Source organism: Gymnoscopelus braueri (assembly GCF_963280865.1).
Source record: "Gymnoscopelus braueri genome assembly, chromosome: 14".
Taxonomy (NCBI): Eukaryota; Metazoa; Chordata; class Actinopteri; order Myctophiformes; family Myctophidae; genus Gymnoscopelus; species Gymnoscopelus braueri.
The window spans coordinates 9,539,648-9,562,855 of NC_137619.1; the positions used below are offsets into that span (position 1 = coordinate 9,539,648).

Here is a 23,208-nt window from a genome sequence, read left to right on the forward strand (position 1 = left end):
CAGGGTGCAGACGTCATATCCGTTTGTTACGTTCCTATTTCACCCCCCCCCCTCCGCTGGCCATCTTAGCTTAGGTTATGATCGGGTTTCAGATCGTTGGTAAACACAACGACGATAACTGTTCGTCGTCTAGAGAAAAGAAAATATAACCGGAGCTCTCCATTCGTTTTTATACCGTGTGAGGTAACTGGTTTTGCCCTATTTTGGCCTAAAAATAAAAATGTTCAAGATAAAATCGAGAACCGGAAACGGAACCCCCTAATTTTGCATCCGGTTGAGTGGGGAGTGAGTGAAAAGTGAACCCATGACGGACTTCACAGAGAACAGTGCGATCGCCGATTAAACAATGAAAAGGCTATCAGCACGTCTAACACGTCGACGGCGTGGGTGGATTAAGTAGCAATTGACTCGAAAACGCGTCGATGGCGTTCAAAGAGTTAAGACACAACAATGTCTTTGTCTCCTAATGAAGACATTAAGACACCTACCCTTTCACCTTTCTTACCGTCTTGTGTTGTTTGTCCTACACTGTCCCCCTCTGAGCTTTGTCTCTTTGTCTCTCCTACACTGTGCCCGTCAATTGCCCGTCAGTTTGAGTAACGTCATCGTGTATTTTATTTAACGACATTATCACACTAACACAATGAAGACAGCACAACCTTGTCAAATAAACAAAACGTATGTACATGTGTCAACTTTTAACAAAAAATCCCTCTACCTATATGAACTTCCAGCTCTATATTAGTCGTCATCACTGCTGAACAGACGGTCTGCTGTGTACCGTGAGGGATTTACAGCAGTGTTTTCCAAGGACCCCTGGGGGTCCCCGGACCCCACTTTGAGAACCACTAATAGACAGAGTCTGCCTGGACTGGGATTGCCATGGCGATCGATCAAATTGCCATATTAGGGAGATCACCAGGCATTGGTCAAACTGTACGTGATGCTTGTGCAGCAGAACCCATGTAAGTGACTGTGTGCACAGTAGGACTTTATTAATTAATTAATTTACAGAGTAAGACCAGAACAACCCAACCTGGTCTTTAGTACTGCCGGTGTGAGAAATGTTTTGCTGGATGGTACATCTGAAAATAATCCCATTTCAAAGGATTCCGCTCATGAAGCTGTGACGGTGGGAGACGCGGTGTACCGCTTTGAGGTTAATACCGTTACAGCTACAGGGATCAGATGGATGTGAATGTATTCAACACAGTGACCTTTCGCTTGATGAATGGTCAAACTGGCCCCATTTTATTCCATTATAGAATTATTAACCCATTAATACCTGGAACGCATCTGTGTCACTTTTAGATTTCTTTGGCTATTCAAAAATAGCAGATATACAAGCTCATAGCGCGGCACCGAGTGCCGCGCTATGAACTTGTAGATCTGCTATTTTTGAAAAATCGTGAAATTTTTTTTTTTTAGATTTTTTTCCAAAAACTGTTAGGATTTAGATTTTTTTAAAAGAATCGCCTCAGGTCTTAAAGGGTTAAACATCAGTATAAAAAAAGTATAAAATATGTCATAGTGAAGGTACTAAGTGGCCTAATACTGGCAGAGTGCACGAGGAATCCGGCGCTGATCGGCCCTGCAGTTTGTCAGATTGGTTCCGGATAAGGCACACACACCCAGACAGACCCTCTTATGGACGGCTAGCCCCTTTCAGAGCCGTGCCATAAAAAAAGCCCAAAAGGGTCCCGTCGCTGGCATGTACACACCAAAGACGTGCACACGTTTGTCTAAGTGAATGCCATTTTACACACACACACACACACACACACACACACACACACACACACACACGTTTGTCTAAGTGAATGCACATGTAACGTTTATAGAAACAGGAGGTGGGTGTGGTTGGATATAAACCTTGCTTCTGTATGTATGTGTGACTGTGTGCGCGAATGCACGCACGCACACACACACAATGTATCCATCTGTAACTCTGAGAGTGTACAAATGCAGCTAAATGGACCCTTACGCTGGGTCCATTGGTGTACATCCTTCTCACTGAGGAACACACACACACACACACACACACACACACACACACACACACACGCACACGCACACGAATCCTGTGGTTGTCGTAGTAACTGCACTGTGCTAGAGGTGTTCAGGACTCTTAGGAGAGTTCTGGAATGTTGAAATCCTGGAATTGCGAAACGGGAAGTGTGTGTGTGTGCGAGTGTGTGTATTTGGTTAGTGTTATGTGATCCACAGTCAATGGCCCAGAACTGCTTTGGATTTGAACCCCTCTACACATACTGTGTGTGTGTGTGTGTGTGTGTGTGTGTGTGTGTGTCAGAACTCCTCTCCTCTTATTGAAACCAGATGTTCGATAGAATTACCTGCTCTATCTGTAAGGCCCATGCTTTTTGTTATGCACACACACACACACACACACACACACACACACACACACACACACACACACACACACACACACACACACACACACATTCCTTCATATGAGAAACGACCCCAGCAGTAAACATTGAGTAATAAAGCATTATGAGACATGATGCATGTCTCCCAGAGGTCCACTGTATCTGACAGCTGCGACTAGCTGTGACTACACACACCAGATACAAGGAATTAGCTTTCTCACATTCAGACGATTAGTAGATTATGCAGTAGACACAACATCCATTCAGAAAATAGACTATAATGTTACATCAAAACCAGTTCATTCAGGAAAACTCGCTTCATAGATTAGATTTAACCTTATATTGCAACAAATGAAATACAGTTATACTCTGGTGTTGATGCCATGCAGCATGCTAAGCTAAATCAGGGGGGTCATGCCTATGTTCCCCCAGTTTATAGAGTAGTGTTAGTTTTGAGGGAACATAGGGCTGAGGGAAACGAGGCTTAACAAGAGTGGGCCCAAAGCAAGACATTGATTTCCGTTAAACTAAATGCAATGTTTTGTATGGCTCTAAAGTTAAACTTTAGAGCCATACAAAACATGATTTCAGTTCAATTTTTTCAGTTTAGCTTTTGAGCCATGCTAAACTATCAACTAGAAAGGTGGAGGCTGGGGTGGTGGAGGCAAAGCTTTGGCAGCAGCAGCATTCGAGTAGCAGACATCCAGTGTAGGCGGGACTGATATGTAAATGGTCCGCCTTGTTGTGAGAATGAGCTGTGATTGGTGCGTAGAAGAGCACAGCAGCCATATTGTAAAGAAATTGGGCCTCTTTGTTACTTTGTTACCAATGATACTAATGAAAGCTCTGTTCCATGTAGTGTAGCACAGTGGTTCTCAAACTTTTACATTTCAAGGACCCCCGTAACTGAGAGAAATGGAACCAAATGGTACCGTAAGCAGTGATGTGTTCTACCGTGTTACGTTATATATGTAGTGTGACCTGCAGGACATTTTCATAGCCAAGAGTAGTCCTCTACTAACCATTTCATCCATTGAAAACCCGCTAGCGTATACCCACGACCACGCGCATGTCGTGCAGGGAATGATTATTGTATACCTCAGAAAAAAAAACTAGAGAACACCACTGCCCGTAAGGGGCCATTTGTAACCCCCTCAAGGACCTATGAGGGTACCTGGACCACACTTTGAGACCCACTGGTGTAGCAGAGTGTCTCCAGTTAGCCAACGTGCACAATATCAGCACCCTGACTCTGTTTGACCAGAATGGAACAGAGCCTTCATTAGTATCATTGGTAACACAGGAAGCACACTGGGCAAGACCTAGCCGGTTGAGTGTCTAAACGGAAGTACCGGAATTTGGCGGAAGTACCGCCCAAGGAAATGACGTTGACGCATTACAAATCTGTTTACATTCTCCGTGAATGAAACGAGTTTTGTGATTGGTCGAAAACGGATCGTTTCTGGGGGAACTACGTACGACGGAAGTCCCGCCCCTTTAGACACTCTCTGCTTTAGGCTGTGACCATGGCTTTTGTCTTCGCAGATGAGTAAGGCTGGGAACAAGGCTACACAGGAAGAGGCTCCCAATTTCTTTCCAATATGGCTGCTGTGTAGAGCCTAATTATTCAATCAGCAGATAGACAGCTGATCACAGCTGGGGGGGAGACTCCAGTGTCCTACATGAACGAACACTGTGCTTCACTTGATGCACAATGAGTCCAGTGGATTGTGTCACTGAGAACTCTGAGCTTTAGCAAATTAAACATTTATATTTGACCCACATTACGTGTGTGTGTGTGTGTGTGTGTGTGTGTGTGTGTGTGTGTGTGTGTGTGTGTGTGTGTGTGTGTGTGTGTGTGTGTGTGTGTGTGTGTGTGTGTGTGTGTGTGTGTGTGTGTGTGTGTGTGTGTGTGTGTGTGTGTGTGTGTGTGTGTGTGTGACACACAGGAACACTGGTGTGATGTAGAATTATCAAATTCACTGTGTGTTTTGTCGAATAATGTAGACCTGAAGTCAAGCATAGTATGTAGTGTACATTGGATGGATGATGGATAGATGGATACTGTAGATCGACAGATGGATAGATACAGGTAGAAAGATAGATAGATGGTAGATACTGTAGTATGGAGAGATGGAGAGATAGATAGATAGATAGATAAATATATAGATATGGTATCCATAACAATATAGAACATGAACATTAATAACACATGTTTGAAGAAGTGCTCCTCATCACGATCCTTTACTCCCCTGAATATTTTTTCGGTCCGTGTTGAATCCGCCAGCAGAGCGCTAGCTAGCATCGGGCTAACAGAAGTAGCTCCCAGGTGCTGTGTTGCTATAGGACAACATGTCACGGTTGCCGGGGAGATGTCAGGCCATGGTTGCCATGGCGAGGTAACGCTGCGGTCAGCGTGACATCAGCTGGTTTCACTCTGTGACTATCCTCCTCACTCCCTCCATTCTGTAGTTCAACGGTCTCTCTTTTCTTCTCTCTTAACTACTTAAACCATATAGGCTGTCAAAAATAGTTTAAACCGCAAAAAAAGTGTGTTTGATAAATATAGTATATAATTTAATATTCAAATATGTTTTGACAAAGAATCAAATGTTTTATGGTCATGATTCACCAGGAACCTGGATGGCTTGGTTCCAGAAATCTCTATGGGAAAAATAAATGGGCTTTCTATCTGTGGAACCACTAAATGGCCGCCACTGCTATGCCCTATATTGTTGACTGGAGTCTCTCAGGGCTCTATACTAGTGTATTTTCTGTTTTCTGTTTTCTGTTAGTGTGGGGTACGCTTTCGCTGAAAATAGCCGATCGTTGTGAGCTTGTCGATCTACTATTTTCTGCAAAAGCTTTCCCCACAATACGTATGCCCTTCTTCCTCGTTTTTTTTCCTTCCGACTCCTTTTTCTTCCTTCTCTTTTCTTCTTCCTTCTCTTTTTTTCTTCCTTCTCTTTCTGCTTCTAAAGCCTCAGTTGTACTTGGTTGCGCGCCAATAACTCAGGCATTCTATCTCTCTTTCCTTGTCTCTCTCCTCTCCATTCATCCCTCGTTTCCTGTAATGTATCCCTTCTTATCTCCTTTTCTTTTCCTCCTCTCACTCCGTTCAGAGTTTGTGACATGCACCCTGATTCTACACGTAGCCTAACCACCATGTTCGGCACACTGGTGGAAGACATACTAAGATTTAGTACTTAAAGTTTCACTGGTATATTTTTCAACGTTAATGTGTTTTGACAACTTCTCTTAACGCTATTTTAGTCGTGTGTGTCAATTGAAAAAAAAAAGTATTTTAAACAGTGGTGTAAAGTAACTAAGTACATTTACTCAAGTACTCTACTTAACTACGATTTTGAGGTATTTTTACTTTACTGGAGTATTTCCAATTTGCAATACTTTTACTTCTACTCCATTACATCTCAAAGGCAAATATTATACTTTTACAGAGTATTTCTACATTGCAGTATTGATACTTTTACTTACAGTATGTAAAAAATGTACTTTTTTTTTTCAAAGAGTACTTTTCCCATTTTAAAGCAGTGGTCCAGGATTCTAAATGTTACTTCAGGAAAAGCACTGTCCCCAAAATATACTTTGAATTGTCAATTTCACAATTTCACAATTTCACAAGGTCAGACCTTTGGGTCTGATCCCGATTTAGACCACCCCTTACTGATGTTTTGGTAAAACGAATAAATACATACTGTAAATACATCTTGAAATCAATTAGAAATGCAGTGATCTACAGTACGTAGGGTGAGGCTGTGGTCAACATTGGTCCCTACAGCTGAAAGAACTCACTCCAAACTCTGTGTGTGTGTGTGCGCACGTCAATTTGTCTTTGTGTGTGGGTGTGGCTGAAGATTGTCTATTGTGTAATTCAGAATAGCACCAAGTTGTCAACACATTTGTGTGTGTATGATATGCTGTTATGAATTATTGTCATTGAAGCCTTAAAGCCCCACACTGTGTGTGTGTTTGTGTGTGTGTGTGTGTGTGTGTGTGTGTGTGTGTGTGTGTGTGCCTGTGTGCACGCGTGTGTCCCAAGTTAAACAGCTGGTTTTGTCATATTATGGTTGTAGTTGTTTTACTGACTGAGACTACACCCATGGCTGAGCTGTGTGTGTGTGTGTGTGTGTGTGTGTGTGTGTGGGGCTTGCCTGCGGATGTGTTTGACGGGAAGTCTTTGTCTATTTGTGCATGTGTATATGTTGTTTGCTTTTGTCTATAAGCGCAATTGTGTGTATGTGCGTGCACCATGCACAGGTCAAGGTCATTGTTTACTTTGTGTGTGTGTGTGTGTGTGTGTGTGTGTGTGTGTGTGTGTGTGTGTTGCCATTGACCCATTATCATCAATACGTCACAGCCTCACCCCACTCAATGGAATCTCTCTCACGCGCGCGTGCACACACACACACACACACACACACACACACACACACACCTGCACTCTATCTGTACTGTGTGTTCAGCAGTATTTGTAACCCAAGTGGTAATTGAAGTATGCTCTGACATTGAATTTTGCTTAGCTGTGTGTGTGTGTGTGTGTGTGTGTGTGTGTGTGTGTGTGTGTGTGTGTGTGTGAGCGCGCACACACGGTATCCTCCTGCACTGCGACACAGTTAGCTTAACGGCTAACACAGTTAGCTTGTTTCCGTTCTTGGCTGTTATTAAATCACAACCATTCCAGAGCCATGCTGCTTAGCATTGTATGAGATTCACTGCTCTGTCATTCTGTCTCATTGTCTCTCTTGTGCTTAAAGCTGCAGTCCAGGAACTTTTTTTTATGAATAGAATGTTATTTCACTGGTTCTGAAACATTTTAATGTCAAGGACCCCCATCCTGAATAGATTTTGTGCCAGAGTCCCCCATACAAGATTTGTGCTGTTAATGTTTAAAAAATCCAAAAATATCTAATGTTTTCAAGATTCTCTTTGGTCTCCAAACATACAAAGCGCCGTGATGTGACGCGTTGTACTGCCTGAAGCTTATAGGCGCAATACCTCCCCCGGCCAACCGAGTCTCTTGTCTCTCAGCTGAGCAGTAGATATTTGGTCTCCCACGTTGGAGAAAATAGCTGAGAGCTGTTGAAATTCATTCTGCCAAGACCAGTTTATTTGTATAGCACCTTCCAACAGCAAAGCAATTCAAAGTGCTTTACACAAAACATTGACTCATTGAGCATTGAGACACATTATATGATACATTTGAATCCAAATAAAAACTGAATGTTCATTTCAAAAGTTGAAATAAAGCTAGGGACAGAAAGCAGACCTGTCCCAGAGGTCTGGAGGGTTAGTGATGTAGCACAAGATGACACATATATTATGGCCAATTCATAGACAGACAGAGATGGTGTACAGAGGCAGAGCAGATAAGAACTGGAGTTATATGATTAACTTTCTTGGTGTTAGTAAGGGTGTGTGTAAACAGCTTTTGCTCCTCTGAAAAACACGGGATGGGGAAGTCCTCATTTTCTTTCTCATGCATACGCATGCACACACACACGCACGCACACACGCACGCAGTCTTGTTTACTGTTTAGAAGCAGTAGCGATGCACAGTGGCATCAGTGATCCCAGGTCAGCAGGTTGGCTGAGTCATGGTCACCTAGCATGACACAGCTGAATGTAGGCTACTGTAACATCACAGTCATACTGAATGTCAGGTACTGTCACATCACAGTCCTACTGAATGTCGGGTGCTGTCACATCACAGTCCTATGGCTTTGCTGTAACAACGGTGTCACACGTGACATAAATGGCAGACCAGAATTCGTTTTGATCTGAGATGTTCAGAGCTTGTACATCTGCTGTTTTTGGCTTGTGGTGTATGAAAAACTATTTTTTTAAATACCTTTTTTGACCCATAAAAATGGGTTTTGTTTACCTGGTATGCTAGTTACTTTGTGCAGATGCTAGGATAGGATAAGGATAATTCCTTTAACAGGTCTGTTCATGAAAGTCCTTGCGGTCTTGTTTCCAATGAGGGCCTGTGAGCAATTAGGGTTTAAGAGCAGTGGTGGAAAAAGTACTCAAATTCTTTACTTAAGTAAAAGTATCAATACTGCAATATAAAAATACTCTGTTACAAGTAAAAGTCCAGAATTCAAAATTTACTTGAGTAAAAGTACAAAAGTATTGGCATCAAAATGTACTTAAAGTACCAAAAGTAAAAGTACTAAATATTTGAAAATAGCAGATCTACAAGCTCACAACGCGTCGCATCGCGACGCGTTGTGAGCTTGTAGATCGGCTATTTTCAAATAGCCTACGTATAAAACGGGGCTAAAGTGGTAAATGTATGTTTCATAATATCATAATTCATATCTGAAAAGTAACTAGTAACTAAAGTTTTCAAATAATTGTAGTGGAGTAAAAGTACAATATTTGCCTCTGAGATGTAGTGGAGTAGAAGTGAAAGTACTGGAAATTGGAAATACTCAAGTAAAGTACAAATACCTCAAAATTTTACTTAAGTAGAGTACTTAAGTAAATGTACTTAGTTACTTTCCACCACTGGTTAAGAGTCTTGCTCAGGGACAAATTTCATTTCATCGACACATTTGCTGGCCTGGCCTGATGTTTACCTGCTATGCTAGTTAATATGTGCAGATAGATGCTAGGTTTTATGTTTACCTGCATGCTAGTTACCACGCAGCACTAAATTGTTGTCTTTGGACTTTATTTACGTGATCCTTTACCATGTTGTTTGTTTCTGGTGTTCATGTTGTTCACTGTGATCTTTCACTGTGTAAGTTCCTGTGGATAAGTGTGTGTGATAATAAATGCCTAAATTGTATTTTTGTCAGTCAGTAAACAGTCAGTCAGTCCTGATGAGTCTGTGGTGAAGGTCACTCAACACTGCAGCTATTGTCTCACTGTGGCACACACACACACACACACACACACACACACACACACACACACACACACACACACACACACACACACACACACAGTTTAGTGTGTTTGTAAAAGAGACGGGTCATGTGAGAGAAAGAGTAGTCTTATTCATTTTGTGTGTGTGTGTGAAGGCCATTCCAGTTTCCTTCCAGAGAGCAATATGTTCTCCATGAGATCATGAACTGTTTGGCTTTATCATACCAGCTTGTTTGTGTGTGTGTGTGGGAGAACTTCCTTGCGTGCCTATCTGTCCATACAATGTCATGATGCTGCTGCACCTCAAGGATGTGTGTGTGTGTGCAAATTTAGTCTGCATTCTCAGACAGGAAACCTCTCCCAAACACACTGTCAAAGAACAATGGACTGATGGGATGCACACACACACACACACACACACACACACACACACACACACACACACACACACACACACACACACACACACACACACACACACACCTAGGAAACACGTATGCATACAAACACATATTTACTTGGGGAGGCATGACGATACACCTAGGAAACGCGTGCAGGAAATGCACAGGCACACACAATCAGCAGTGGTGTGGAAGAAGGTGTGTGTGTGTGCTCTCCCTGTAGCCATCTATAGGTTCAAATCAATACAAATAAATCAAACCAACAATTACTATGGCGCTCAGGTGCTCAGGAATAGAGTATCTGTCCATCCCAATGGAGTCTAGTATTTAGTCTGCTCTTTTTTCCTTCTACACCAAATCTCTGCACCGAAAATAGCCGATCTAGCTTGTAGATCGGCTATTTCCGCCGGCAGATCGGCTATTTATGGTGCGAAGAGATATGGTATAAAGCAGGGATCTTCAACACTTTTTGAGGCCAAGGAAGGACCCCCTTAGCTGAGAAAGAGATGAAGCAGGGACCCCGTGATACATATTATTATTGCATACAATTGTGTTGCACATTAAACTTTTTCATAGATTTCATAGATGGCTTCATAGTCTGCACTATCATCAGTGTTGCGTAAAATTAATCAAACATCCTAATAGAAAATATATTGTTTGTGTAAACAAACAATATCTTTTCTATTAGGATGTTGGATTCATGTCGATGTGTGATTGTCACTTAAACAGTCTTATTGTAAACTTGACCTTTGGCTCTGTACTTGGTCTACACTTTTTGTCCCCCTCTACACCAAATCTCCGAAAATAGCTGTTCTAGAAGGCGTTTTGAGTTTGTAGATCGGCTATTTTCGGCAAATATTCCCCTCAGAATAGGGATGCTAGGGTTCATGTGGTTAATGTAAAAAAAAAAAAAAGGAGAAAAAAGAATAATTTCATAAATAAAAAATCTAGTAGTGGAAATTGCAGCTTGTAGATCTGCTATTTTCAAGTTTGGAAACCACTGATTTAAACACACCAATGCTGTTAGTAGCAGTTCTATTATCTGATGTGATCACATGGAGCAGACCATAACATATGTTTCTCTCTCTCTCTCTCTCTCTTTGTGTGTAGATGAGCGTGAGGCCGTTCAGAAGAAGACCTTCACCAAGTGGGTGAACTCCCACCTGTCCAGAGTGTCCGGCAGGATCACTGACCTCTACATGGACCTGAGAGATGGACGCAGTCTCATCAAACTGCTGGAGGTCCTGTCTGGAGAGAGACTGGTACGAACGCGTCACAACATCATTGATTGAAGTTCTCAAGGCGCCACCACTGATTTTAGACATTTGGATTCCATACAGTCAACATGTCTTCTCTTGGCTTTCTCTAACCCATTAATACCTGGAACGCATCTGTGTCACTTTAGATTTCTTAGGTTATTCAAAAATAGCAGATATACAAGCTCATAGCGCGGCACCGAGTGCCGCGCTACAAGCTTGTAGATCTGCTATTTTTGAAAAATCGTGAAAAAATATTTTTTAGATTTTTTTCAAAAAACTGTTAGGATTTAGAAAACATTTTAAAGAATCGCCTCAGGTCTTAATGGGTTAAAGCAGTCATTTTCCAAAAAAAATCATGTCAAGGACCCCCAAATTGATATGTATTTGGCCGTGGACCCCCATCTTAAAATGTTTTGTGCCAGGGACCCCCAGAAGAGAAGATTTATGTTTTAGAAAATTCAAAATTATTCAAACATTTCCAAACAAAAATAGCAGATGTACAAGCTCTCACTGCTCTAAAGCATGATAATATGCTTGTTTTCGTGCCGGTGTCACACACTGAAAATAGCAAATCTACAAGCTCAGAATGCGTTGCAACACGATGCGTTCTGAGCTTGTAGATCAGCTATTTTCAGTGCAATACACTGGCACGCAAACAAGTATACATCGGGCATAATAGTAATAGATATTAAACTTATATTAAGATGAAAGATTATTTGAATTGGTCAAACTAGCAATGGAAGCATATCCTATAAAAACCATAATGGTCTTGGATATTTCATAAAAGCAAAGGTTAAAGCCTCAATCTGCGATTTCTTTAACTGGTTAGTTGCATGTAGTACAGCAGGAACTTACATTTAGACAGATAATACCTAAACATCATATTTTTGCATATTGTGCTAATCGTTTAGGACATAGAGTGATAGTGTGTGTGTGTATGTGTGTGTGTTGGTGGTGGGGGGGGGCAAGGATAAAAGGAAGGAAGAGAAACACAGATCTATGGACATCTACATACGTTCATACGTATACATAAGGTGCATAAGGTTAGACACAAAGGTGGCAGCACTTCGGTAGCTCCACGTAGCAGCAGGTACTGTATGTACATGAGATCAGACATTAACCACTTAAACCCCATGTGGTTGACGACCGGAGTCCCTCAGGGCTCTATACTAGTTTCTGTATTTCGGTTATTGCGGGGAAAGCTTTCGATGAAAACAGTCGATCGACAAGCTCACAACGCGTCGTGATGAAAATAGCCGATTGACAAGCTCACAACGTGTGGCGATGAAAATAGCCTAAATAACCTTCCCCCACAATATGGATGCTATGGATACAATTATCTAAGCATTCACACCTGCTATGTAACTGCTTACTGTAGATCTCCTTTGTAAAAGGTATTCGAGCAACCGACCAGAGGATGCAACTCAAACAAGTGTCTTTTATGGGTTTATTTTGTTTCCATTCACACACAAACACTCACACCCTATGTAAACACTTCTGTAGTTGTTAACTGTTTTGGACATATGAGGTTTCCACCCGACAGACGACATGACGGGTCCATGCATGCACTCACATGCACGTATCCTTAATCTTTCACCATCTTTATCCGTCACTTTCTCTTCGTTTGCGTTCCTCTTACAATCTTAAGTAAAAGCTACATTCTGTAAGGAGAGATATAATTGCAGCTGTAACACCCGGGATTCGAACCCAGGTCTCTGCTTGTGAGACCAAACGTCTACATACAGTACCTGCCGCTCATCCAAGAGGGGAGATATTTGTATGAACATACTCTACCATACAGATTGGTTAGACTAAAATGTTAAAATAAGTTCTGGATTGCGGCTTTAATCACACAATTTTACACGTGTGTGTGTGTGTGTGTGTGCGTGTGTGTGCGCGTGTGTGTGTGCGTGTGTGTGTGTGTGTGTCAGGGTAGTGTTACTGCCAGCCTGCTGTCACCATAGGAACCAGAATATATTACACACACTCTCTCACTCTGCTCTCTTTTGCTTTCTCTTCCTACTGTATGGATCCTTTCTTTCTGTCACACACACACACACACACACACACACACACACACACACACACACACACACACACACACACACACACACACACACACACACACACACACACACACACACACACACACACACACACACACACACACACACACACACACACACACACACACACACACACACACAGAGAGATCTAGTTTAGTGCAGAGGCAACTCGGGTAAACTTCACTAAGTATATATTATGTGGTTAGAAAAACGGTGTCCTGGTAAACTATACAGTAACTAGGTTTCCCATTAAAATGCAAATATTGCTAATTAAAGAGCGGGGTGCTGCCCCCTCTCTCTCTCTCTCTTCAATTAGTGTAAATAGCTTTGTGTTGTAAACAGTTGCAGCTGATTATGCCGTTCTCATACATACAGTACATGCATGCATGCATACATAGATACATAGATACAGACATGCAGACAGACAGACAGACAGACAGACAGGCATGCATGCATGCATGCATGCATGCATGCATGCATACATAGATACATAGATGCAGACAGACAGACAGACAGACAGACAGACAGACACTTGTAGCATTGGCTGGCACGGCTTAAAATGGTCAAAAGTATTTATTATTTTATTTTCAAATGTTTTTTGAAATTTTGATCTGTTCAAAAATGTTAATATTCTGGACATTTTTGTCTAATCAATAAAAATAAAAATTAGAGACACCAGGGTTAATGTGGTTCATCAGTCGGCCATGTTGTAAACAAAACCCAGAGGATGTGGAACCAGAGCCAAATGGTCTGGTTCCAGTGTGAACTGGGAGCGCTGGTCCACTCACCCTGGGAGGGAGGAAGTGGAGATGAGAGGGAAGAAAAGAAGATGACAGGCAAAGAAAGAGAGAGAGAAAGCAAGTGGAATTTAAGAACTTCTCAAAAGCCAGAAGCAGTGGGGGTGGAACGAGGGATCCATGATGGAGGGCTGAGGAAGGAAAGAATGATGGAAAGGATGCGAGGGAGGGGGGGGACAAGATAGAGGGATGGAAGTGAAAATGAGAGAGATTGAGAAGGAAAACAAGGGAGGCGGGAATAGCATGAAAGCGTGAGAGAAAAGAGGAATGGAGAGAGAGAGAGAGAGACGGAGGAGAGACCGAGAGAGTTAGTTATGAATGGATTCATTCAGGGAGTGTGTGAGTGTGTCTCGTGTTGAAACTGATCCAGGGTTGACGTCCGACGTCTCGGGCCTTCGTCCAGCTGTCTGTCTGTCTGTCTGTCTGTCCTCCTGTCAGCGGGCTGGAACCATGTGGTGTGTTCTGGTCACATGGTGCAAAGCACTGCTTTCTGGAAGCAGGTGATATTTAGACACATGAAAACCATCTGACAGCACAACAACAGCCTTTAACCCATTAAGACCTTAGACTGATTTTACAAATGTCTCCTAAATCCCAACAGTACGTTTCTATATCAGTGGTGCTCAATCTTTTTCATGTCAAGGACACCCAAAATGATATGTATTTGGCCGCCGACCCCCATCTCAAAATATTTTGTTCCAGGGACCCCCAGAACAAAGAGTTAAGAATGTTCGCATTAAAATAAAATATATATTCAAAGATTTGCACACATTTTGTATATCTGCTATTTTTGAATAGCCAAAGTGTAAAATAATGCTTTTCAGCTCAAATAAAAAAATGACACAGATGCGTTCCAGGTGTTAATGGGTTAAACACACACACACACACACACACACACACACACACACACACACACACACACACACACACACACACACACACACACACTATGACACAACCCCCCCCCCCCCCCCACACACACACAGTCACACACACAGACACCCACACACACACACAGACACCCACACACATACACACGCACACGCGTGCTGACTGATTAATATAATCTGCTGTTGCGTTGTGTGTGCCGTCTGTCTCTCCTACACTGTCTAAAATGTGATTATGAAAAGGTGCCACTATAAATCAGCTGATGGCTGTTTGGTTCCATCTGAGCCAGTAGTACAGTGTGTTCTGTGATGTCAAACATCTGCATGCCTGCAGGACTGTACTGCTCTGGTAAAGTACTGTAGGTTAACACAACATACAAGTTGAACATCTCTCTATCCGCCTCTCTCTCTCTCTCTTAAGCTAGATTTATACTTAGTCGCACCAGCGCTGCACAGCAAAGATAGCAGATCTACCAGCCCACCAACGTGCTGTGGTGGGCTTGGAGATCTGCTATATGTCGGGTGTGAGGATGCACCGGACCGCACACAACCAAGTATAAATCAGGCCTCATGTCCTTCTATTTTGTTGACGCTTTCTGTCTGTCTATTTAAAGGAGTAGTTCAGACAGTAGGAAAGCTATGAGGGAGACCGCATAGGAGAGACAGACAGTAGGAAAGCTATGAGGGAGACGTTATAGGAGAGACGGACACTAGCTGAGAGGGAAACATTATACAAACTGCACCATTGATGGGTTTTAACACTTTTTAAAGGATGTTTAAATGAATGTGTTCCCTCCCTGCAGCCTAAACCCACAAAAGGCAGGATGCGTATCCACTGTCTGGAGAACGTGGACAAGGCCCTGCAGTTCCTCAAGGAGCAGAGAGTCCACCTGGAGAACATGGGCTCCCATGACATCGTGGACGGGAACCACCGCCTCACCCTGGGCCTCATCTGGACCATCATCCTGCGCTTCCAGGTACCCTGTCTGTCTGTCTGTCTGTCTGTCTGTCTGTCTGTCAGATTTCAACCACATTCCAGGTGGTTTGAAACGCGATTCACATCGGATGTCTCAGTCAGTGTGGACACACTGAAGCCTGTGTCGCTTGCCGAAAATAGCCAATCTACTACTAGCCCATGCGATGCGTTGTGAGCTTGTAGAACGGCTGTTTTCAAAAGTCAAAAGTCAAAAGTTAAAGCCTTACTCAACAATGCTGTTACCACAGCAACCAACGCAGTTCAATAAAGGAGAGATCAAGTTGATGCAAACAAAATGTTTTTATTGGATAAAAGATGAAACATTTTGGTGATTAGACTCTGTTAAGATTTGACGTATAAGATTAGCTTTTAATAGGGAGAACCCCCCCCCCCCCCCCCCAGATGCTGGTGGCAGTGCAGATGAACCTCCTTACTTCTCAACTCTAGACAAATGAGACTTAAACAAGGTGGAGATGGGGACGTAGCTGGGGTGCTCAACACTTCAAGCTGTGAATGAAAGGATGTTTGTGGAGCATCTCCAGCATAAAGATGAAAGCGTGAGAGAGATCTTCCTTATTGAACTCGGGCTTAGAGCTACATATAGGTCAACGATGTCTGAATTACACAGATCCGATCACTTTGCACATAACGGTGTTGGACAGCCAGTCCTAAAGATCGGATTTGCCTCCAGTCATGAACAAAGCCACTGTCAACTCGGTACAAATCAAAGTAAAATTAAAGGCCATTATGCCAGTCTCACATGGAGTGTCACTTCCAAATCTAATTGAACCAAACAGTCAGCAGCAGGTGAACCTGCCATGTTGTTTGTAACATCTTCCACCTTCTTTCATCTGGCATTAACGTGCACGTCTGCTCTGGGATTGTTTGATCTACCCTAGAGAGTCTGTTGTTCTGTGATCGTCTGCTTCGCTCCGTCACTAGATGTGACGCTGAACAGCCCAGTCTGTTCTTTAAGCTGTGTGTTTTATCCTCGTTCAACACAATGATACGTGTGTGTGTGTGTGTGTGTGTGTGTGTGTGTGTGTCAGGGTTTCCGCTAGGCATTTGTATGGCCAGCTAACAAATGTGATGGCTTTTACAGATTGTAGCAAATCGCTCATTGGAATGAATTGATGAATGATGTAATTTTGTGACTAGTTGTACAACTTTGAGGTCCTATGTGCGTTTATCTGAAGATGACGCCTTGGCTTTATCCTTCATTGTGTCTGTGTTGTGTTTATTGTCTGTTTAGGAAGGCAGCAGGCTCTCTGAAAAAAGCTCACAACGTGTCATGGCGCGTTGTGAGCTTGTGGATCGGCTATTTTCGCAGAACGTTCGTCCCCAGAATAGAGAGGCTAGGGTTCACATGGTTAAAATCTATGAACGTCCCTGAAGTTTACACTGATTTTGTCTGTCTGTGTGTGCGCCTCAGATCCAGGACATCAGTGTGGAGACAGAGGACAACAAGGAGAAGAAGTCTGCTAAAGACGCCCTGCTGCTCTGGTGTCAGATGAAGACTGCAGGGTGAGCACGCACACACACACACACACACACACACACACACACACACACAGACACACACACACACGCACGCACACGCATACGGACGCATGCACATCCACACAAAGGTCAGAAAATATATTGTGTAATAAAAAACATAACATTTAAAATAGCCTATATATTTTTACAGCTGAAACTGACACAGCTACAAATTAAAAAATATTTCATATCCACCCAAAACACAATGAGATAGATTTGATAAGAGCAAAACTAAGGACATTTTTTATGTTAGTTTTGTAAACATACAATACAGTTTCAGTTATGTATTGATTTATTTTCTTTTTTAAGCCTTGTTTTATTTGTTTTGTTTTTTTTCACATCCCACTATAATAACCTTACCAGTGAGCTGCTCACTCATTCTATCCACTGTTACCAATGAGACCTAGACACATGAGACTAGTTTTTGTTCAGTATTATTGTTATTTCAAATAAAAACATTCACCGCTGCATGTTCATGTACAAACCTCCAAGTTCCTCTTGTTAGACACACTTACACTTCCTGTTCACCATGTTGTTGTCTAGTAGAGCTTCCATCAGGACCAGGTGGGCATAATGACGGAATAAATAAAAACATAACGTTGTCGTCTTCTTCTCAGCTATCCCAACGTCAACATCCACAACTTCTCCACCAGTTGGAGAGACGGAATGGCCTTCAACGCCCTCATCCACAAACACAGGTAACACATAACCACCATTATACCTCATTATACCTCATCCACAAACACAGGTAACACATAACCACCATTATACCTCATTATACCTCATCCACAAACACAGGTAACACATAACCACCATTATACCTCATTATACCTCATCCACAAACACAGGTAACACATAACCACCATTACGCCTCATTACACCTCATTATACCTCATCCACAAACACAGGTAACACATACCTCCTTGAACCATTATACCTCATTTAACAGACACATTAAAGACACACTTGTATACATGATAAATAATGTTCCATATTCAGGAAAAGTCAAGAAAGGGAAGCTCTCTACGAGCTTCCTGCATAGTTAACTCTTCCAGTGCCATGCTTATTTATGGAATTTTGGTTCTGAGTGCCACAACCAAAATTAATTGTAAAAAGAAAAGGAGCCCAGATACAGCCTTTTTCAGTAAAAAGTTAAACAAGAAGTGAATGGAGCAGCAAATCTTCAAATCGTCATATCTTGGGGTTCTGAACATGTTTTTTTTAAATGACGTCTTCTCATGACGTCTTGGCGCTCATGGCGGCAGGCCTCGTGACATCTTAGACGTCATGTGGCACTGAATGAGTTAATTGAGTTAAACATTTCAAAATCGTTTTTGTTTTTTTTTACCTCAGGGCTACATGCTACCATAAGACATCCAAACAAAGTTCTTATGGCCCATAGGAAAAACAACTTCTTATTGTCAAGAGACCTCTCATAATCCTTTGATCTTTGGACAGGTTGACCCCCCCCCCCTCCTCTAGTTCTGACAGGCTACTGTAGTTCTGACAGTCAAAACATCTAAGTGTGCTGAGGTTTTAACCTGCTCCATAAGCACTTTGTTCTGATATCTTAGCATGTAGCCCCTTCAGTCTCCCTAGTGTTTAATAGTGAGTTTAAGGAGTCATGTTAACAAAGCATAAACATCAAATTCACTACTCCAATGGTTATTGTATATTAATGGTGTGTAATGTGTGTGTGATCCAGACCAGACCTGATAGACTTCGACAAGCTGAAGAAGTCCAACGCTCATCATAACCTGCAGAATGCCTTCAACCTGGCAGAGGCACACCTAGGACTCTACAAGCTACTTGACGCCGAGGGTGAGGCCGCATGCACACATTTAAAAATGTATTTATGTCCACATAAGAGATACAATACAAGGACACAAATATTTACAAGGTGCTGTACAGTACATCACTACAGCAGTAGTCAGCAAATTTTTATTATTTTTGGCATCCCAAGTTGTTGGAAGCCTCTCAACCTATGTACATGTCCTAGGCTGCCAAAGATAAACACAAGTACATTGCATCTATAACCTGTAGCTCTGTGATGGTATGGGGGAGCAGCTGGTATTTAATGACTTTAGTCATACAAGCTTCCTCTATGCTAGAGTCAAAGGTGCTGGCCAATTCAAGAATAGAAACTGATTTGGAGCATTCGTTGACAACAACAGCATCTGGTGTATTAGCAGAGAGATGTGCAAAGATTTCACACGCACAGTCGCACACACACGCACACGCACACACACACACACACACACACACACACACACACACACACACACACACAAACCCTCAAAGCTGCTGGATTCTGAGGGTTAGAACCTTCCTTCCTTTTCTTTATGTAAAGCGACTTGGGTACTTAGAAAAGCGCTATAAATCTGAGCTATTATTATAAAAAATATGATTCTATCTGCATTACAATGAGTCAAATGTGTGACTTTTCCTCACCTCCTCTCCATTCCAGACATCAGCGTGGACCATCCGGATGAGAAGTCCATCATCACATACGTAGTGACATACTATCACTACTTCTCTAAGATGAAGGCCCTGAAGGTGGAAGGAAAGCGTATTGGAAAGGTACAGAAGGCCTACTTTAATGAAGGAGACCCCAGCCACATCCTCTCCTCTCCATACAGTACAATATATCATCGCTGTCAGGCAGAAACCTTATCTCCACATTTCATATTTGCCCTATTTCATTCCCCAATTTATTTGTAGTCGTATGACAGTGTCACGGAGAACTAGCGAAAATAGGCAATCTACAAGCTGACATCGTGTGAGCTTGTAGATCGGCTATTTTAATAATGTTTTTTTTTACATTTTTGCCTATAATGGCATGGTGTCCCATAAGGGGGACGCTAGTCCGTCTGTCTGTCTTATAGATATTTAAACAATGAAAAGTATTAACAAGAGCTTGTGACTAAATGATGACTGGATCAGTTGGAACACAGGTTCTTTTTATCAATCCTGAAAAGTTACGGTTTTGGTTCCCACCCGACTGTGACGATATGATGTAGAGTAGAGTGGTCCAGGGATGTCATATTCCTGTTGTCAGAAGCAGGAAGGTGGCGCAGTCGGTAGCGCTGTCGCCTCACAGCTAAACGGTCCTGGGTTCGATTCCCGCCGGGGACGCTGTGGGCGCTGGGGGCGTGTCTTCTCCTCCGCGTCATCAGCGCCCATACCCTAGGTGGGGTTGGCGAAAGGACCCACTCTGTGTGGAGTTTGCATGTTCTCCCCGTGTCTCTCAGGGTAGTTAATACCCTCACAAAAACATGTAGTAATCCTGGTCACTATAACGCCTCCCCCATGACAGCCGGGGCGCCTGATGGAGGGGAAGGGAACTGGTTGGAATAACGTGTTCCTTCCACGCGCTACGTCCAACCAGGGAAACTCCCCCCTGTCAGGTGACAAGAAGGTCAGTTGGCTCTCATGCGCTGAAGGAGGCATGAGCTCGGCCCTGGCCTCCCTAGGTTGGTGAGGGGAGTGTAGTGCCCAGGATCATTTAGAAAATTGGCACCGGGTGAAAAATAAGGGTTACAAAATCGGGGGATAAAAAAAATTAGATAAAAAGAAGCAGGAAGTTGTCCTGGTTCTTTTGAAGAAAAGTTAGTGCGATTTTTTTATTATTGCCGAAAATATGCTCTGTGGCGACTAAAAGTTGGTGATACTTTTACAAATAACAATCTTCACGAATGACCACTTTCTATTGGCCGCTTAATAAGCAAAAAGCCATTCAAAGATACATTGTTAGTCCTTAGCGGAAACTAATTTTGCGCCATCAGGACACAGAAAAACACACAAACAATGGAGCAATACATGTCACTTGAGTAACATGTCAGCTACTAAAATACAATATACACAATACACTTGTGCTCAAAAACCCATAGACTTTGAGTGAGAGAACCAGGAAGTGCAAAATTGGACTACAAACTTTGCCAGTCTATTTGTTGAGGAGTTGCTGGTGCTTGAATTAATACAAAATAATGGCTAATTCATACTCGTTTCATGCCGGCGCCATCATGTGACAGAGCTTTAGGCTGCACTCTGTAATTTACAGTATGCCCTCTCCTGGCAGAGAGAGGTAATTGCACCTGGGATTCAAACCCGGGTCTCCCATGCACATCTAAAAAGTAAAAGAGTAGGGAGACCACCTCCAACCATTGTAGATGTACTAGTATTTTATTATATTATATTATGGTCTCTGTCGGTTGTCAACCTCATTATATCCAAAACTGTTACTTTTCAGGATTCAAATTCCAAAATAGCAAAAGTATCAGATCTAAAAGCTCAAAACGCCTCACTTCGCACCGCATTCCGAGCTGATTCTGATACTTTCTGATACTTTTGATGCTTTTGTGTGACACTGTAGTATGATCAAGTAGGGCGTTAATTTACGAAAAAACTCAAAAAGTTAAAATATGGAGATACTGTAAGAGGTTTCTGCCTGACAGCAACGATATATTTCTTTTATTCATTTAAGTTAGTTCCGGATTGCCGCTTCAAGACTGCTCAGTCCTGAGCAGGCATGAGGAAGGTGTTGCTGTTAATAAATTATTGATGGGACCGATCTGTTGTCCTGAAGCTTGACTTTGTGTCTGAAATATGATATTGTGTCCTGCAGGTTTTGGAAAACGCCATCGAGACAGAGAAGATGGTCGAGAAGTATGAATCGCTGGCCTCAGATCTGCTGGAGTGGATTGAACAGACCATCATTATCCTCAACAACCGCAAGTTTGCCAACTCTCTGGTCGGAGTTCAACAGCAACTACAGGCCTTCAACACCTACCGTACTGTAGAGAAACCACCCAAGTTAGTAACGCAAACACACGTAACACCTACCTACTGTATTGTAGAGAAACCAACCATGTTAGTAACCCAATCACACATAACACCTACTTACTGTATTGTAGAGAAACCAACCAAGTTAGTAACGCAAACACACAACACCTACCTACTGTACTGTAGAGAAACAAACCAAGTTAGTAACGCAAACACACATAACACCTACCTACTGTATTGTAGAGAGACCAACCAAGTTCGTAACGCAAACACACATAACACCTACCTACTGTATTGTAGAGAAACCAACCATGTTAGTAACCCAATCACACATAACACCTACTTACTGTATTGTAGAGAAACCAACCAAGTGAGTAACGCAAACACACATAACACCTACCTACTGTATTGTAGAGAGACCAACCAAGTTCGTAACGCAAACACACATAACGCCTACCTACTGTATTGTAGAGAGACCAACCAAGTTAGTATTCACTACTACTAATGAAGTTAGTAACGCAAACACCCACATCACCTACTGTACTGTATCAGATATAAAGTCCTCCGAGACAGCCATCAGAGTTGGCCCCTACCCACTCCAAGACACACACACACACACACACACACACACACACACACACACACACACACACACACACACACACACACACACACACACACACACACACACTTAGAGGTTAGGTTTACAGGTTAGGAGTATAGTTATGTCTGTTTTATACTTAGTCACGCGCCAAAAAACAAGCTCATAATGCTGCGACTCGTTGCGAGCTTGCAGATCATCTACTTTCGGCTTTAGGGTTAAACATTTCTACAAAATCTATATAATGATATTCATAAAACCACCGACCTAGAAAGTATACTAATACCACCCGTGTGTGTGTGTGTGTGTGTGTGTGTGTGTGTGTGTGTGTGTGTGTAGGTTCACAGAGAAGGGCAACTTGGAGGTGCTCCTGTTCACCATCCAAAGTAAGATGAGAGCCAACAACCAGAAGGTGTACACCCCCAGAGAAGGAAAACTCATCTCTGACATCAACAAGGTCTTTAACACCTCCAATACAATACTCCTCTCTTAACTCATTCAGTGCCCAGCTTATTTATGGAATTTTGGCTCTGAGTGCCACAGCCAAAATTCATTGTAAAAAAAAAAGTGCTTAGGAGCCGAGATACAGCCTTTTTCAGTAAGAAGTTAAACA

At 42.5% G+C, this 23,208-nt stretch overlaps 1 protein-coding gene across 2 annotated transcripts in view; it reads left to right on the top strand.

The window, feature by feature from the left end:
* Positions 1-23,208, top strand: part of LOC308100154 (spectrin beta chain, non-erythrocytic 1-like) — a 134,376-nt gene that overhangs the window by 59,917 nt on the left and 51,251 nt on the right. For both annotated transcript variants that reach the window (XM_080449074.1, XM_080449073.1), the window contains 8 exons: positions 10,799-10,950; positions 15,501-15,674; positions 17,106-17,197; positions 17,830-17,910; positions 18,918-19,033; positions 19,680-19,792; positions 21,837-22,024; positions 22,935-23,052. In XM_080449074.1, the coding sequence (XP_080305200.1) occupies positions 10,799-10,950; positions 15,501-15,674; positions 17,106-17,197; positions 17,830-17,910; positions 18,918-19,033; positions 19,680-19,792; positions 21,837-22,024; positions 22,935-23,052 (1,034 nt within the window). The remainder of the gene's footprint in view (positions 1-10,798; positions 10,951-15,500; positions 15,675-17,105; positions 17,198-17,829; positions 17,911-18,917; positions 19,034-19,679; positions 19,793-21,836; positions 22,025-22,934; positions 23,053-23,208) is intronic.